This window comes from Crotalus tigris, unplaced genomic scaffold (genome assembly GCF_016545835.1).
Source record: "Crotalus tigris isolate CLP2741 ecotype Arizona unplaced genomic scaffold, ASM1654583v1 scf7180000017638.2057652, whole genome shotgun sequence".
Lineage (NCBI taxonomy): Eukaryota > Metazoa > Chordata > Lepidosauria > Squamata > Viperidae > Crotalus > Crotalus tigris.
Window position 1 is genome coordinate 1,876,380 of NW_024096531.1, and position 19,522 is coordinate 1,895,901.

The 19,522-nt window shown below is 41.7% G+C and overlaps 1 protein-coding gene across 3 annotated transcripts in view; it reads right to left on the reverse strand.

Moving 5' to 3' along the window:
- JADE2 (jade family PHD finger 2) overlaps positions 1-19,522 on the reverse strand; it is a 227,688-nt gene that overhangs the window by 170,048 nt on the left and 38,118 nt on the right. For all 3 annotated transcript variants that reach the window (XM_039334885.1, XM_039334884.1, XM_039334883.1), the window contains exons 2-3: positions 4,857-4,914; positions 62-147 (exon numbers count right to left, since the gene is read on the reverse strand). In XM_039334885.1, coding sequence (XP_039190819.1) covers positions 62-147; positions 4,857-4,914 — 144 coding nt within the window. The remainder of the gene's footprint in view (positions 1-61; positions 148-4,856; positions 4,915-19,522) is intronic.

A 19,522-nucleotide genomic window follows, 5' to 3' on the forward strand; every position in this document is an offset into this window, starting at 1 on the left:
GAACAATTATAAAAAAAATGCCAAGAAGAGGGTCTAAGAAGTTTTTAAAAATTCAACAAACCTCTGAGGGTTTCTTCTCCTTTTGCCTTGACCAACTAGATTTTGTACTTGGAATTTTGGAGCATTTTGAAGTTGATGTTGTTTGACCTTTGAAGAAAAATAAATTAGGTTAAAGATAAACCAAGCCTTAAATTAAGGACAGTTTAATTGCAAACTGAATGTTGTTTGCAGTACACAAATCTCAAATGCTTACAGATTTCAGCATGGAATACCAAAATATTGCCAGCAATTTCAATTTGTCAAAATCTGACACTAAGTCCGCATATTACACATACCATCTGAAGCTTCTGAACAAAAGGGATAAATAAATCAAATCAATAAATGGACTGCACTGTTAGTGTCCTTTTGGCATTTAAATATCAGTTTGTAACCCTCTTTCTGTTATCTTCTTTCTCAGCTCTGAATTTCCCCATTTCAGCCCTTCCCTTCAGGTCCAGCTCTCTTCATGTCCACAAAGGTAATTTCTTCTATGGAATGCTTGCTACTTTCATTCCTTTTTCCCAAAGAATTATAAACATTTACTATGGAGTGATCACAAACCTCCTGATCTGCATGGCTTAAAATGGTTCCTTGTTTTTCTTCTCATTTTTTCTTGGCTACAGAATTATTAAATTTATAATCACCATCTTTATTAGAGAAAACGGAGCAAATTTACTCATCACTTCCCCAAATCCAATCTGGACTCAGGTATTTCTTTCTAAATAGGGCATTCAAGATGGACACAGACAATTATTTGTTGCTTTATCATTTTGCTGCTAGACCCACAAAAGAGAGCAGAAACTGTTCCAGAGACCAGAAGGTTGATTTGTTTGTATGGGAATGCTGGGACCGTGGGTGACACACATTATTTTAATGTTTATTTTCATTTTAGAGAAAATAATTAAATATAAATTTAGAGACATATAACCCATCACTAGGTAAAGGATGGAAAACTCAAAACTTGTTTGAATTTTTAAATTCTTTTTACTCAAATTTTAGTTTTTTACTTGGCTATCCCAGAGAAGTAAAAATGATTGTGGGGTACATAACATGGGTCTCAGGAGTTCTCAATCCCTCACTGTCTGGGTTCACACAACATGTTAAACTAAAATACTGTTAGCTAATTTATTAGCTCAGTTTATTTGCAAACCTAACCAGAGCAGTTAGGTTATAGTTCTGTGTAGTTTGCAAAGCCAGCAATTGTACTGATTCACAAAATAAAGCAGTTTAATTAACTGTAAGTTAGACTGCATTTATGAACTCAAACATTACTTCCACTCTCCTTCAATTTGCTTTGTAATTATGAACATACAGTCATGTATCTTTTTCATGTAACTGGGTCCTGCTATCAACTGGAGTAGTAAAAACTGGGTTAAATTAGCATTTTTATACAGTTCATATTTCCCAGCTTTACGTTTTGCACCTGTGAGTTTGAAATTGCTTTCCTTGGTTTATCTCTTCCATGGAATGAATTAATATTAAGCAGAAAAATGCGGGTTAGGTAGATTTCCTCCATCAACCACCATTCTTCTGCACTCACAGATTGTAGCTAGTTGCCCAAGTTTTTCATACAATGAACTATGCTTGAGAGAGAGGAATATGGCCTCAAATCATTTCTTTTTTATATTGATATACAATTGGGTTCATACACCGTGCTAAGTCACAATGTGTATATTTGATTTTCAAGTGGGGTTCAAATATACAGTGAACCCTGACAATTAGTTCGTTGGGCGGTAGTTAAGAATTTTGCAGCCCACTTTTATAAATTATATAATCTGATTATTGCTAAAATCAACTGTGATTGCATTTTATGTGGTGTGTGTCTGAAGGATCTTCTTGTTTTGCTGCGTTAGAATCACGAATCAGCAAGTTTTAAGCATACTGCTCCCATCACCTTGAATTCTTTGTTCATTGCTTTTCTTATCTTTGCAGTTTTAAAAAGAGATTGGTTATCAAGTCTTCTGGTCCATATCCATATTTGCAAGTAATTTAAAATATAATTAGAAGTCTTATTCAGGATTACTTTTTGTGCTATATAATAGTTTTACAAAATGTTAAGCAAAGTTTTTTTTATCAAAATAAAGCATTCCATTTAAACTAAAATCCATTTTTATTTTTTTAAAAAAAACGTATTTCTATCCTCTCTGCTTTAGAGTAGCTTAAAGAAAAAAATGCAGCTTGAATACTTATCAAGTAACTACCATGACAATGTTTAGATGAAGTGAAAAACGTGAAGACTGCAAGTGAAGAAGTCTAGCAAGAGCTCTTAAGCCTACCTCTTCAAGTGTCTTCTTTCCTCTTCCATTCAATTGTGTCTGATTCTCAGAGATTGCCTAGATAGTTTTCTTGATGAGTGTAATTTAGTAGAAGTGCTGTGTATCCACACAAATGGACTGTATAAGTTCTAGACTTCCATAGATTATTAATTGTTCATAATAACATTATTCTCCCTTAATTCATTTTAAAGGAGCTACCTAATAGTAAGGATTTTTAAGACAACTGGTAGGGGGCTCCCTGTATTTCAACAGAGGCTATAAGGATTTGTTTTTTTAGTGTTGTTTCATTTTGTTTCTAGAGATTTTGCTTTGTGTCTTTGCAGGGCTAATGATATCTCTACCTTGTAATTTCTTTTTTAAAAAACCACTATTCTTGTAACAGTGCAAATAAGGACTCTCACACCCATAATCCTCATGGTGAAGATTGGAAAAACTTGAACATTCTTTACTGTCATAAGGAATTGCATGTGCTCCTTTTGCTTTCAAACCTCAGTAGATAACATTTTATTCTAGTTAAGAAGGCTAACTCATATATCAATCCCTTCTTGAATCTACTGTAAGTCTTACAAATCACCTTATTGGTAGCATCGTTAATACACAATTTGACCCCAAAAAGATATAAAAGTTGTACCATGAAGAACATGACGAGGTCATTTCTTTGGTTGTGTGTGCGTGACTTTAAGTCAGCGTTGACTCCTGATTACTGTCCTGAAAGTCCCTGCAGTTTTCTTGGACGGGCCCAAGGTCACCCAGCTGGCTTAAGGCAAGACCAGAACTCACAGTCTCCCAGTTTCTAGCTGGGTGACCAACTATCACAATGAACTACAAGATTTGATGGTTTTTATGAACAAACAGAATTTTAAACCAAAGCATTTGCAAAACTTAAGACCAGAGCAATTTTTATTTTAGGTGATATTTGATTTATGCTGTGCCTTTGTATTCTAATGAACAGAAGGTTTTTTACTAACAAACTATTTATGCATATTATTTTTTAAAATTTAATCAATTTGCAAGTAGTGCCAAAATTGCACAGAGTAACGCTGCCCTATAATTATCAAAAATACTCTCCACCCAGATACCTGTAAATCAAATATTAATCTTAACTGGGAAGGATTTTTTTCCACATTGAATCATGCATAGTGTTATACCACTTAAAAAAACCCTTTACCTTCAAATAAATATGGAAATAACACAGAAAGGTAAATGTTTTTAATCTTTTATCTTAAATTTTCACATCTCAGATCTTAATATATGCTCTGTGTGTGTGAGATGGAGAGAGAGGGAGGGGGAAGAGAGGGAGAGGAAAGAGAAAGAGGAGGGAGGGAGAGAAAGAAAAAGAGAGAGAGGGAGAGGAAAGAGAGGTAGAAGAAAGAGAGAGAAAGAGAAAGAGGGGGGGGAGAGGGAGGGAGGGAGAGAGAGAGAGAATGAGAATATTAACAGGTAGCATTCTCTGGGCAAATCTGACTCTTTTCAGTAGTGTTATCTTTCCTGAAATTGTGACTCTCAGAGACCTGAGGGAAAGTGGCAATAAGGCCATCTACGTGTGTACATTTATAGAGTCATCCAGCTGAGTATTGTTTCCTCTGCCTGAAGCAGCAGCAGAACCAGCTGAGGACAAAGCAGGTGCCCACAGGAAGGACTTTCCCCTCTCCCTGTTTTAGTGTTGCAGCACCCCCAAAATACAGTAGTCCTCAAAATATAGTTTTGCCTGCAGACTTAAAAAACACAACCTTTTAAAACACTCTTTAAATAGCCCTGCCTCATATCTGCTGGCTCTGCTTTTTACAGAGCAGGTCATATTTTAACTACAGGGTAATCATAAACCTAACTACAACCTCCCTTTTCCAAGAACAGATAGCAGCTTCACAGTGTCATGTAGTTCTAAATGTCCCACCTTGTACCTTGTTTAAAGGTAGATAAGGGTTTATTGACAAGTTTACATAGCATTTGCAAGCCAAAGTAAGTTCCATGCCTGCTACAAGTCCAAAGCCAGTTCCTTTGGTCTTAACTACACTATTGCAGCCTCTGGCTTGTTTTAACGGCCCAAACTCAGACATTAGTTCTTAAGTATCAAGGATTTCATCTAGGGCTTAGGTTTTAACAAGAAGTAGTAGTAGAAGTAGGGTATCAAAATGTCACTTGGATACAGCGAAGTAAGAAATGGAGAATGACAGAAGATATACACTTTTTGACAAACTTTTTGGTTTGGAGAATAATTTTGAAGCATGTTCTACTTTCAGTATCCCCATCCTTGTAATTATTGTCAGGCAATAGAGCTACCAGATAACTCCCAAGGTTTTGCCATCAGCTTGGCCTACTTTAGCCTACATTATTCACAACAGAAAGACAAGTAGTTCCAAGACTTCCATTGACAGGTATGTAAATATATTTATAAGTAATCCCTGTATACAATTCATTGTCTAGGGACTACCCGTAACATGTAGTTTCCCTAACTGTCTGCAAGTAAATATTCAAATTCTTTTCCTGCTGAAGGGGAATCATTTGGTTATCTTATTGTAAGGCTTGAATAAAAAGTCTTACTGTCAGTGGTGTCTGAGTTATCACTGCTGATTGAGTATTTTCGCCGTTTCTCTTCCATCTGTAAGAAAAGAAATTGAACATTACATTTGCTGTTTAAGAAACTCATTATGGCACCAAATCACTGTTACCTCAGGAAATCCACACATCCCATTAACCCAGCAGCACCAGTAAATACTTAGCCTAATGACAGTAAATTACTACAGGCTTAAAAAAAAAGTTATGAAATTTTTAGATGTAACGTTATTTTCTTTTCAAGTCTCTGCCTCTTGGATGCAAGAGTGTATCTTGCTTTTAATTATGCAACATGTCTCATAAATATACTTTTTAAACCACTCCTATAACTTACCCAAATTTAAGGATTCTCCACTAAGGAATGTACTTGGTAAGTCCAAAGAAATAATGCAACTAAAAGGCTATCTTGCAACTTCTTGTTCAAGTTCAACAATCCAATGAATTAAGAGTTTGGGAGAATCCCTTTGAAAAGCATCTGAGGATAAAATTACAATGGCATGGACCAATGGCATGAAACCAAAGTATAAAACACGGATGGAAATGGTTTTATTTTGAAGCAGTTGTATTCATATAAAAATGGGAAGGAAAAATGAGCATTAGGACAAGCCTCTTGGTAATTTGCTTGGAATCCAAACTCTAGGTGGTTGTTCCACATAGGAAGTCAATAACATACATAATTTTTTTTCTCCAAAAATTAAAAGTAGTCAGCCATTTTTCTTAGGATATGAAAAGAATCACTCCAGAATGTAGTCAGCTTTTATTATGCTTATAACAAAATGCTAACTGTTTTCCTTCCACAACAGATTGTTGTAAAAAAAATTTTTTCCCAGAGTTATATGCTCTCTAGTTTTTCAGTATGAAACAGGTGACTCAACTAGGTCCTGTTGCATACTGTAACTATGTACACCGTAATGTGTATGTGACTGAGTTTAAGTTTGTTTTACTTTAGTAATCTTTAAAGTGTATTTGTTCTATGCCAAATTCACAGTTTTGTGTATAATTCTGCCATATAATGATAATTTCAGTAAGTGTAGTCAAACCTATAGCAGTAACTAGAACAAACAAGAGATTGTATTCCACAGGTTACTTTCAACTATACATTAGTACATGTGGATAAAATAGCATAAAAAAATTATGGGAAGATTTTACATACAATTTAAAAATATTTGCATGTATAAATAATTACCATTTTTGCATGTATAAATAATTACCATTTTTGCATGTATAAATAATTACTATTTTTGTATCATTTGCATGTATAAATAATTACCATTTTATAAACCAACTGACACAAGAGAGAATAACATGCCAAATGCATATCTATAGTACCTATAGCAGTATCACCATGTTACAGCAGAAATGAGCAGATAAGTATTAGTAAACAGCAAACATATCTCACCTGGTGCATATCAAATACAAGCTATCTAACAGTATACATAGTATACAAATGCTGAGAAATCATTCCTAGAAGTTATAAATATGGCACTATCTCTATCAGTGGTGGCAAACCTATGGCACGGGTACCATTGCCCCAGCCTTGCCTCTCCCATGACCCCCTCCTCACCAGCAGCCCTCCTGGAGGAGAGTCGCCCCCGAGTGAGGCCCACGCGGAACAGTGCAGCCAAGGATATGGCAGCCAGACAGAGTAGACAAGACTCTGCCCTCATGCCCCATTGTGCACAGTTGATGCTGCGGGACGCAGGCAGAGGGCGTGGCTGCCATGGCGCTGCTGGGCGATCTGCAGCGGGCTCTGGAGGGGGTGGAGCAGGGGCAAGGCAGGGGGTGGAGTGGGGCGGGGCCAGTTTTTGGGCACTCGGTCTCTAAAAGGTTTGCCATCACTGATCTATACAGATAGTCCTTGACTTACAACCAATTATTTAGTGACAATTCAAAGTTGTAATGGCACTGAAAAAAATGACCTATGACTGTTTTTCACATTTACAACCACTGCAGAATTTCCCACAATCATGTGATCAAAATTTGGATGCTTGGCAACTAGTTGCAGCGCTCCGGGGTCATGTGATCACTTTTTGCAACTTTCTAATCAGCAATGAGAAAGCCAGATTCACTTAAAACTGTGGCAAGGTCATAAAACGGGACAAAATTCACTTAACTGTGTTGCTTAGTAACAGAAATTTTGGGCACAATTGTCATTAAGTCAACACTACCTATAACTAATTAATTTGGAGCTTTTTTCTTACTTTCCATGGAATCAGATAAAAAATGTTGAGAATGAAACAATATCAAATGTTCTGTTACAGCACAGAATCCAATTGTTCAAAAAAATATACAGGTAGTCTTCATTAACATCCACTTGTTCAGTGACCAGTTACAACAGCATTCAATGAGGGGGGCTCACAAGAGGTCCCGGTAGTTACAGCCATTGCACCTTCAGTCTGGTCACATGACTGTAACTCAGCTTGGCAACTGACTTGCAATTACAATGCTGCAGCGTGCAACGGCCACATAACTTGCAATTACAACGCTGAAGCGTGCAACGGCCATTTGCAACTTGCGCTGCCAGTTTCTGACAAGAAAAATCAATGGAGAAGGAAACAGATTATCACAAATGGCAATCATGTGACCATGGGACACTGAGACTGCAAGATTCACCTAATAACAACAGCTGGTACTGCTGGCACAGTGCCACTGTACAATTAGCATGGTCATGTTATGACCAGATCACTTCTACAATAGTGCTCTTGGTTCCAATTACCACTTATAAGTTAGGATTCCCTGTAGTTATATTTGGGTTCATATGAAATTGTATAAATCTAATAAAGAGATGGGAATACAGACCATATTATTTGTCTCTTGATAAACCTATATGCGGGTCAAGATGCAACAGTGAGAACTGGACATGGAACCACTGATTGGTTCAAAATTGGGAAAGGAAATCCGGCAAAGCTGTATACTGTTGCCATGCCTATTTAACTTATATGCAGAGCACATCATGAGAAAGGCAGGGCTAGATGAATCAAAAGTTGGAATTAAGATTGCCGGGAGAAATATCAACAACCTAAGATATGCAGATGATGTCACCCTAATAGCAGAAAGTGAAGAGGAACTAAAGAGCCTCTTGATGTGAGTGAAGGAGGAGAGTGCAAAAGTTGGCTTGAAACTCAACATTAAGAAAACCAAGATCATGGTATCCGGCCCTCTCAATTCCTGGCAAATAGATGGGGAAGAAATGGAGGTAGTGACAGATTTTATCTTCCTGGGCTCCAAGATCACCTCAGATGGGGACTGAAGCCAAGAAATTAAAAGACGCTTGCTCCTGGGGAGGAAAGCTATGGCAAATCTAGACAGCATACTAAAAAGCAAAGACATCACCCTGCCAACAAAAGTGTGTATAGTCAAGGCCATGGCTTTCCGAGTTGCAATGTATGGTTGTGAAAGTTGGACCATAAGAAAGGCTGAGCACCAAAAATTTGAGGCCTTTGAACTATGGTGCTGGAGAAGACTCCTGCGAGTCCCTTGGACTGAAAGGCATTCAAACCGGTCAGTTTTAGAAGAGATCAACCCCGACTGCTCTTTAGAAGGCCAGATCCGGAAGTTGAAAGTCAAATATTTTGGTCCCCTAATGAGAAGGAAGGACTCACTGGAGAAGAACCTAATGCTGGGAAAGATCGAGGGCAATAGAAGAAGGGGATGACAGACACAATATATGCAACCTAGACACAATATATGCAGCTCTATATATCCTGCAATAAGGAAAAATGAGATGGCTGCAATTTCAACTTCTCCCTTCATCTCTTCTTGTTTTTCTTCATCCTGTTTTCTTCCATAACTAGCTGTGACAAGCCTGGATCACAGTCTTGTTGTTCTTCCTACTGTTTTTCTCCCTGTCTCCACAAGTGACAGGTGCATGTATATGGGAGAGAAAATATCAGAATCTCTTTAGAAACAGGCAAAAGAAGCTACAATTATCTGTTTCCTCATTGCATGAAAAAGTTATCTGCATCATCTTGGGGGTCATAATTTGACTAAACCTTAAGTATTAAGGGCTCATGTTATTTCCTTGTTGTGAAAAAAAGCCTTTCTTGACACACCTGCTTTTTTAAAAACTGAAGCGATGCAGTTGTATTTAGCATGCAATTACAAAATTATCTCATAAAAGGAAACCACACAGAATCTTAACACACTGGTCTGAGGTTCTTAACGCTATCCCCCAATAGGTACTATTAACTTTCTCTAAGGCTGAGGGAGGAAAGAACAACCAAACTATGGAAAATAGTTTTGTTTGTGGTTTAATCACTAGAGCTATTAGAAGAAAATTGCACTTGATGACAAGACCACAGGATGCCATTATCCTTTGGAGGAGATGACAATCTGCAAAGGAATTCCCATAAATACTAAATCATAAAACCTTAAGTACTGCTTTCATCTCCAACACATGTGCTATGTTTTAACATACCACTATGAATGATAATAACAGTGAACTAACATAAACATTTTACTGACAATGCTGTGGTAAAAAATTGCCCTGTCAAAACATGATTAAAATTACTTCTTGACAATATGGCTATATCAATACTTCTCTCCAGTAATTCAGAGGGAACAGATGTTATTAAACCAGCCTTGTACTTGACGGCTATTAGATTTCAGGGGGAGAAAAAGGTGCTGAAGATGGACTGAAGACAGTTTGTAGAGCTGAAATTCCAACTGAACACAGTATTGATTTTTGCTGACTAGGTCAATGTAAAAACTCCAAAAGGACAAAGGTAAAAAAAAAAAAACCTATAATAGGGTAATTCCTATTTCTTGAAGCTGAGAATAGAAAAATATTTTAGCCAAGTTCTCCTGCTATCCTCCATAATTTCCTTAGAATACAGTACCTGTGAGTTATATTTAATGGCATCCTATCTAGATCTAAAATTGGGTTGAATGAAATATATCTATAAAATTCTACTATCCAATTTTTCATCAACTTAAACTAACCATTTTGCTACTTTCTATTACTTCTATCCTTTATTTTTTACACCTACAGACCTATGTGCTCTTTCTTCAAAATAGAATTTACATGGGGAAAATCCACTTGAATGCAAGAAGCAGCTTCATCTAGTGAATTGAGTTCCATGAGAAAATACTAGTCACTGGAATCTGTGTGCCAACACAAGCTAACTAATCTGCTCAATAGATAAATAACTTGGCAGAGATTAGTAGGATCTTTTATGAAGCTATATAATTTTTCCACTTGTAAAATGATGCTAAAAGTCTGGAGCTCATTTTCCTTTTATGTCAAGCTTCTCTCCTAAATGGGAGCTTGCAACATCTTATCTTGTAATTCTGTCTTCCCTAATCTGGTAGCTTTGAAGCTACAACTTTCAAATTTTCAGACACATTGATGGGAATTTTGAGAAATGCATTTCTAACACACAAAGAAGGCACCATTTGGGGGAAAATTATGATAACATATGGAATCAAAAAGGACTTTGGAATTCAAATATTTAATGCAGAACCCTAAAGGCAAGATACAATTATAGCAGCCTTTCTCAACCCAACGCTCTTCACACTTATCAGAGTTTCAACCTCAGATGAGCCACACTGAACTATAGCATCTCTGAGAGATGGCCCCTGTCTGCTTAAATGCATGCAATGTAAAAAAAAAATCAATAAGAATTGTATTCTTGAAATAATTTTTTTCTGAAATAGATTTGCAACCAACTTTGCCTTTTAGACGTTGAGCAATTATTAGAATCACTTTCAACATAATCCCACAACGTGGTAAATCATGGGCAGAAACTACAGTCCAATTAGCCATTCATAACAGAGGAGCCATACAAAAGGCTGATGGGAGATGCTCCCATGCTGGCAGCATTTCTCCAGACGTTACCAGCGCACAACATCACAAAGCCTGAATAACTACAAAATGGGCTGAGGACTCTACTCTTCCATTACTTATCTCTCAAACAAACCAATAAAGGAAATACTTGTAACTCAGGGTTAAACTGAGAGGTCCTTGGTGCTCTCTGAGCTTGGTTGTTTTATTGCACACATTTCATTACCCAAACTAGATAACAGTCATCGCTAGGGCTGATTATGTTACCTAATTTGGGTAATGAAATATCTCAGAGAGCACCAAGGACCCCCTCTCCCAAAGGAAGGAAGGAGTGTTTTTTCAGAGTCCCCTGTCAACCAATTGTATTGCTGCTTCTAGTTTCCTCTAAAAAAAAATCTGCCAGGCTTTGACAGTTATTTGTGGTTCTAGAAGTCTTGAAATAATAACAATCTGCAGATTAGATTACTAGGTTTCCCCATCCAGCAGGGTAAATGGCATTCTCTACATTCTTTGCACTGTTTCTCTGTTAGTTGTATCATTCTCCCATGCAGAGAACAGGCAGGCTTACAAATCTCTCTGGTTTCTGCAGATCTCTCTGTGAATTATATCATACTCCTACTCCAACTTCTTGAATTTCAGTATCAACCATCCAGAGGCTTGTAGAATACCACAAGTAAAGATGGTAACTAATTATACAATTGAGTCTTCTTCAATCTGACGCCTTTCAGATATGTTAGGAGTATCTCTGGTCATGTTGATTGAGCATTCTGGAACCTCCATATTATTTTTTTATAATTCCCATTATTTGTACACTGCCCACTTAAACAAATCTAGATAGCTTATAACAGCTATGCTAAAACCACTTTAAACCCCTTCAAAAATCTGTTTTCCATTAAAGTTAACCTCCCTCAAACAGACAGTTTTCACCAACTTCCTGAAAAACAAAATGGTAAGTGCTACCCATCTCAGGTAATAAGCTATTCTAAAGTGACATGAATGCCACTGATAATGGATTTTCCAGGCCTGCACCATTTAATCGCTCTAAGATGGAGTACCAGCAGCAAGCAGATTCCATCTGGATTAAGGAAGTCCCAAAGATAGTAAGGGCCCAAGCCACATATGTTTTTAAAAGAAAACAATCAGAATTTCGAAGTAGGTCCATTATCCTACTGGCAACCAGTGCAGCTTTTGAAATATAGATGCTGAACTAACTCGCACTGGTTAGCAGTGAGCAGTTGAGTTCTGTGCTGTGGCTTCCAACTCTTCAAATACAACCACACTTAGAACAAATTGCAATAGTTTGAAAGACCACTACCCACAAACTACTGTTCAGTTTCTTCAAGTCCATGAACAAGTGCAACTGATGGATGTGTTGCAGCTACCTGACGAGGCTCCTGGATGCAGCCTCTACCTGCGGTTCTAGTAGGTCTGAGTCCAGGAGAACTTCCAAATTGCTCATCAGGTCCTTTTGGAAGAACAATACACAAAGCTATCATGGAACCAGAGTTTGTGCTGTAATTTAGTTTTAGTTTGTTTCACCCTGTTAGACCTTTCAAAACCTCAAGCACTAGGACTTCAACCACATTTCCTATTTGGTATAGGCCCGTGGTGGCGAACCTATGTCACAGGTGCCATAGGCGGCACGCAGAGCTGTCCCTGTGGAATGTCACACGCACCATCACCCCAGAGGGACACAGGATCGGGCTGCTCCCCTCCGCCTTTCTACGTGTGCCAGCGCTCTCGTTCTCTTTCTCTCTGCACTGGGAATCAGGGAGCAGCTGCAAGAGCTTGGCGGATCCAGGCTGGATGGTGGAGGCAGGGCTTTTTTTGTCATACAACGCACAGAACTGCATTTGGCACCTTTTTTGAACGGAAGCTACCAGCGCAAGTTCAGGTATGCCTGCAAAGTGATTTTGCAGACTGCCAGCAGCCCAATCCGGGCTCCGGAGACTTTTCCAAATCTCTGGAGCCTGGATCAGGCCACTGGGGCATTGTAAAATCACTCTGTGACCATAGATCTGGGCTCCAGAGGTCTTTTCCAAGCCTACAGAGCCTGGATACATGGCCACAGAGCGATTTTGCAGCCCCCCCAGCAGCCCGATCAGAGTTCCTGCCTTTTCCAGGCCTCCGGATCCCAGATCCATGGCCATGGAGGCCTATTGGACCTTTTTTTTTGCCTATCGGCGTATTTAGATTTTGCTTTGGCTCGTCTTGGTTATGCTTGGCTTCCAAATAAGTGGCCGTACCATTTGCTGAAAAAGGAGTGGGTGGGTCATGCAAATCTGAAATATTTCATTTTAAACTGTGTTACTGGAAGTCTTACGTGTTGCTGTTTTAAAGCGGAGGTCCTAGTAAGCTTTCTCTCTGTTCCATCAGTCCGGTTTACTCAACTAAGTGTATATATATCCTTTTAAAAAACTCTTTCTATCCAACATAGCCTTCTTTCATTCTTGTAACATGCTGTACCTCCATAGCATTCGCAAAATTATCTCCATAACGTTCCCTCTTTTGTGAATGCCCCATTATCTTAAACATATCCCTCTTTCCCCAATTCTCCTCCCTCCTTTCTTTTCATCTGTCACCAAATTTCCTTTCTGCACCTCTGTTCTTTTCATCCTATTTTATTCCTCATCAGTTCTCTTTTCATACCTGTATTTGTACACAAATAGCAACAGGTTGTCAAGCATTTATGCAGGCTCAGACCTTATTGTCACAAAGTGTGTGCATGCATGAGTAAGCGCACATATGCTTTATTTTTATCTTGCATGGAAATATTTATTGTTCGATCAGAGAGTCAGGAAGATACATAGCAAGGTTTACAAGGATTAATGGGTAACTGCCCTCACTGCACATATTTTTCAACATGTTATAAAAACCATGTATGTTAATAACAAAAGAAAATGCCTGCATGTTTATGTGTGTTTTTGCATTCATCAGACACTACTGTAGCTTTTGTAATTTTCACCTACTTCTTCCCATTCTCCACCATGATGACTGAAGAATCCACCAATGGGTTATTTCAGTCCTCCTGCCCAATCAGACTAAGTTGTCAAGTTGTCACACTTCCTTATTATCTAGCTCCTCCCAGTTTCATCTTAGTTTTTCGCCCATGAGGACGTAATAATTTAACTCTCTTCATGAAAAGCAGGTCAGACTAGATATTTAACACATTGGTGGATTCTTCCTGGAGAATAGGAGTATTAGTTTTGTTTCCTTCTCTGGGGGGTTTACCAATTTTGCTTTGCTTTCCTTTCTTTCCCTTGCTTTCCTATTTCCTTGGGAGCAGAGTTTGTACCTCTCCTGGCTGGGGGGGGGTGTCTGCCTTTTTTTTCCTGACTCATCAGTTTACTGAGTTAATTCCCAGGGTAACATAGAAATTAAGGTGGGGGGAGGTTGTTCCCTTCCTCTTAGTATACAAGGAAATTGTTTTTGGTCATTCCCTTGAATCTGCGATGCGTTCCTTGTAGCGGCCGCCATTTTGAGGCCACGTGGAGCCTTCTCTGACCGGGATCGGTCAGAGTCTTTTCACAGCGGTGGCCATTTTGAATTCTCAAAATTAAATCTAATCGTTGCAATTCGGACTATTAACAAGATCCCTCACTTGTTTGTTGTGCAGATTCAGCTAGAAAACCGTTTGCTACCAGATTCATTCCTTCGGCTGCCACTAAGGGAGGTGAAGCCTCGTTGCTGTGGCAGTTTGCGCCAAACAGCTGTTAGGCGCGACGACTCGTCAGTAAATAAAAATAATAATTCTGCTCCTTTTGTTGACTTGCTGACTTAGACCATTGGATTGAATCTGGGGTTTGTTCCTTTCACCCCCCCCCCGCGAAGGTAGTTTCCTTCCTCTGAATTAGGGTGTCCGCCATTTTGCCACCTACTATCCCATTGGGAAACGCCCAGGACAGGCAGGGATGCCATTTTGGAGTTGATTATTCTTAGTTGCTTCACTAATATTGCTGTACCTATATATATTTTCATCTTAATTTGCAATTAAGATTCTGTTTCAGGATCCACGATTCATTTACAATCTTCAGCAAATTTGGTGGAATTATCATTGCAACAGAGGTCCAGCAGGTCCTGCTCGCCATTCCTTGTCTGAGTTCTGCCACCCTGCAACTAGCGGTTGCCTCCAGGATCCTGACCATTGCCACTAGTGAGACACATTTGATTTCGTCACTATTCTGATCTGGTTTGAGGTGCGCCCAGCACATTGGGGACGAGCGCTCCATAGCGCCCAGCATAAGCCCAGGTTTGCCAGTGGGCCGGCTCACACTTTCTCCACGTGCAGTCAGTCCCGCTGAGGGCTCCTGATGTCTACTGCAGGGCCAGTCAGTTCCAGAGTCTCGTTTGGGGCGCATTTACATCGACATGGCAGAACCCACTGAGCCACAGCCTTTGGACACAGACAACACCATGGTCCAAGCCGAGCCGGCTGCTGAGGCGCCTAAAGGTAAGGCCAAAGCAAAATCTAAATACGGCAGGAAGGCTAGCAAGACAAGCGATAAGATGGCCGACAGAACACATAGAGCTCTGGAGGAGCAATTCTCACGGGCCCAACGCTCGTCAACTGAACAAGGTTACATACCTCCTGGTACCTCCCCACCTGAGACACATGTACCGTCCACATCGGGAGCATGATCACCTGTGAGCGCAATCCAGCAGGTCTCTGATCAGACCTTTGGTCAGGTGGGTCCACCCATGTTTGGGGAAGACCTTGATCTGCCCGGCCCATCAACTGCACCCACTGCTACATTCACTCCAATGGCTGCAAGGTTACAACCTCCACTAGAGCCATCTTATTCAGCACAGCTCCAATCGTGGATATCGCAGGTGGTGATGCAGGCTGTGGCATCATCAGGTATCCACCAGGCGTCACCAGTTCCTGGTCCTTCCTCTGCACCAGCTTCCTCATCTCGACCTCCAGTGGATCGTTCAGGTAGGGTTTCCCCATCCCACTCTCCGGAATCTGAGTCTTCCAATGTCTCGGATTATGACGAAGGGGGGACCGCTGGCCTGAGTGCGAGGAACTATTCAATGCTTTGCTCTTTCCCTCCTTGCTGTACAGGGCTTATGCAGCAAGCAAACTCTCCTCCGTTTCAACTCCGGCCCCTCAGCCTTCCACAGATCAAGACTCTAATCCTCTATTTGCTGAACCGTTAGACAAGCACCTCCATATTCCATGTCCACCCATATTCCTGAAGAACATTCAGGGACAATGGGAATCTCCGGCAGCTCAACCTTCCCAAGGAGCGTCTGAGCGTAAGATTGTGGACATGGCAAAGAATTTGACTGACCTTTCAGAGGTGCCCAAGGTGGATGAATCCTTAGCCCCACTGTTTTCTTACAGCCAGCCTTCCGGCGGGTGTCTCAGATGCCCTTAAGGCGGAGGATAAAAAGTCTGAACTGGCCTTACGAAAGGTTCATCTAGCATCCGCTTAGGCTACAAAGGCAGCAACTTCCATTTCCTTTTTTGCCAGGATTTCATTACCTGCTCAGGCAATTGCAGGACAGGATCCCTCTGGAGGAGGTCAGGATCCATCAGGACCTTACTAAACTTATAGCCACATCTGAATATATGGCAGATGTTTCCATGTACTCGGCCAAGCACTCAGCCAGGGCAATGGTTTCCGGCGTAGTCGCCAGGAGGCTACTTTGGCTCAAAAACTGGAGAGCTGAAAGTAAGCACAAGTGGCGTGCAGCAATTGCCCCCTTCACGGGCAGCCGACTGTTTGGGGAGGCATTGACCCCATACCTTATCGAGAATAAACAGAAGCAAAAGGTCATCTCACACATAGCTAGGAAATCCAACAGGTGTTTCCTCCCTTACAGCCGCTGCCAATCCTTTCGGACCGGATCTATGTCAGAACAGAGACAACCTTACAGGCCCCCTGCTCCGAAGGCAGACAGCCCCTTTGATAAAGCAGGTTATAGGGACAGATCCCGATACCAATCCCAGAACAAACCTTCCTTCCGTGGCAGAGGGGGCCGCCCCTTCCGCCACTCCAAGTGACTCAGAGGGGACCCCCCCATTGGCGGCAGGCTTACCCTTTTTCTCTGCCAATGGGAAAGCACGACCACGGACTCCTGGGTACTGAGCACCATAAGGGAAGGCCTGTCCCTGGAGTTCAGGTCCCCTCCAATAGATCACTTTGTCTCTTGCCCAGCCATGAGAAATCATATAAAAAGAGGTCTCATGGAAGATGCCATCCGACATCTACTATGCATCGAAGCTATAGAGGAGGTTCCCTTGCCCCAGCAGGGATCGGGGTATTACTCCATCCTATTTGTAGTTCCAAAGTCCTCAGGAGGATGGAGAGCAATCCTCGACCTCAAGGGGCTGAACTTCCACCTACAATACAGGAGGTTCAAGATGCAGACGTTGCACTCCATCCTAAGCAGTATCAGGATGGGAGACCTTCTAGCATCAATAGATCTCAAGGAAGCATATTTACATATTCCTATCCATCCAGCACATCGCAAGTACCTACGGTTTTGTTATCTCAACCGTCATTTTCAATACAGGACCCTCCTATTCGGCCTTTCCTCCACCCCAGGGTCTTCACCAAAATACTGGCAGTTCTGGCGGCCCATTTGAGGTTGGTTCCAGTGCGTGTCCAGTGTTATCTGGACGACATTCTTATCCAATCGCTGTCAACAACATCCGCCCAGTCAGATCTGGATCTCACAATCAGGACCCTACAGAATCATGGGTTCATAATAAATTTCAAAAAGAGCCAGACAACACCATCGACCCGTCTGTTACACCTGGGGGCGGTGATAGACATGGTCAATTGTCACGTGTACCTATCGGAGGAAAGGCGCAGGAGCATCAGAGACCTGGCACTCAAGGTATGCAGGAACAGGACAGTATCATTAGCAATCTTTTCCCAACTTCTGGGAAAGTTAATATCCTGCATAGCGATAGTGCTGTGGGCCTGACTACATGCTCGAGCCCTATAGTGGTTTCTGCTTCCCTATCAAAGACTCCACACTAGTACCTCCAACCAGCTGGTGCGCGTTCCTCGTCAGTTCGTCTGTCCCTCAGCTGGTGGGCTTCCTCGGCCATCTGCAAGGGGGCCCTATTCAAAGAGCCCAGTTGCATCAGTATGACCATGGATGTGAGTCTCTTTGATTGGGGTGCTCATCTCCAAACCCGGATGGCTCAGGGTCAGTGGTCACAGGCAGACAGGAGGCACAGCATAAATTGGTTGGAGCTCAGAGCGATTCACCTAGCTCTCAGGCATTTCCACTCAGCAGTCAGGGGGCAACATGTGCTGGTCCTGACAGACAACGTGGCGGCAAAAGCCCACATCAATTGACAGGGGGGTACCCGGTCAAAATCCCTCATGACAGAGGTTCGAGCATTGAGCTCTTGGGCAGAGAAACATCTACTCTCCATCAGGGCAGAGCACATTTTGGGGGAGGCAAATCGGCAGGCAGACTTTCTCAGCAGGTCAATAGTGGACCATTTGGAGTGGAAGTTACATCCAGATGTCTTCAGGGAGATCACAGACAGATTTGGTCATCCGATAGTGGACCTGTTCGCCTCGTCGAAGAACACTCAGCTTCCCAGGTTTTTCTCCCAGTTCCCCTTGCGGGGGGCGGAGGGGGTGGACGCTTTATGCCAGTGGTTCTCAATCTGTGGGTCGGGACCCCATTTGGGGTCGAACGACTATTTCATGGGGGTCGCCAAACAACACAGTCCGCCATTTTTTCCCCTTTTCCTTAGCTGTGCTACTCCCTTTTATTCTATTGGCTTTTGAAAGCCAATAGAATAGACTCTCTTGAATAGAGTCTAATTCTATTGGCTTTCAAAAGCCAATAGGAATTGTCCAGGCTGTCTCTGCCCTGCTGAGCCCGCCAAAAGTCCCATTCTGCAAACGGTGCTGCACCAGTTGAGTAGTTCTCGACTTACGACCGGTTGAGTAGTCCTCGACTTACGACCGGTTGGGGGTCGCGGCATTAAAAAGGTTGAGAACCACTGCTCTATGCAGTCAATGGCCGCAAGGCCTCTTGTATGCCTTTCCCCCACTGTCTCTGTTACCAGCAGCTATCAGGAAGATCCTGGCGGAGCAGGCGGAGGTAATATTTATTGCTCCTCACTGGCCCAGAAGGCCATGGTTTGCAGACCTGGTGAGCCTCTCCGTCTCTGCTCCGTGGAGGATTCCAGACCACCGCATTTGATTGACACAGGGAGATCTTCAACATCCAGAATCCCAATGGCTTCAGTTGACCGCACTTGAACGTCGCACCTTGACTCAGGAGTCCTATTCGTCAGGGGTAATTGATATGATTCAGGCTGCCAGGAGACCGTCAACTAACCATATTTACAACCATACGTGGAAGAACTTCTGTCGTTCGTGCGACAGGAATCACGTGAGTCTGTCTCAGGTAACCATCCCCAAGGTGTTAGAATACTTGCTGGAGGGCGTCAACAAGGGGTTGTCACCCAACACTATCCGTAGACACCTAGCGGCTCTTTCCACAGTGCTTTCTTAGGACTCCTCAGAGTCCTTGCCTAGACACCCTACCATCAGATCTTTCCTAAAGGGAGTTACTAATAGTAAACCCCCTGTGATTCATAGGTATCCCTCTTGGGATCTACCCAGGGTTTTACAAGCTCTAACCTCTTCTCCCTTTAAACCACTTAGAACATGTACCTTGTGGTACCTGTCGCTTAAGGTCTCATTTCTGATAGCTATAACTTCTGCCAGACGTATATCAGAATTAGCTGCCTTATCGATCAGGAAGGACCTTTGCTTGTTTCATGAGGACAGGGTGGTTCTTCGATTAGATCCCTCGTTTATTCCAAAAATAAACACTGTGTTTCGTAGGGCACAAGAGGTTATTCTCCCGGACTTCTGTCCTCACC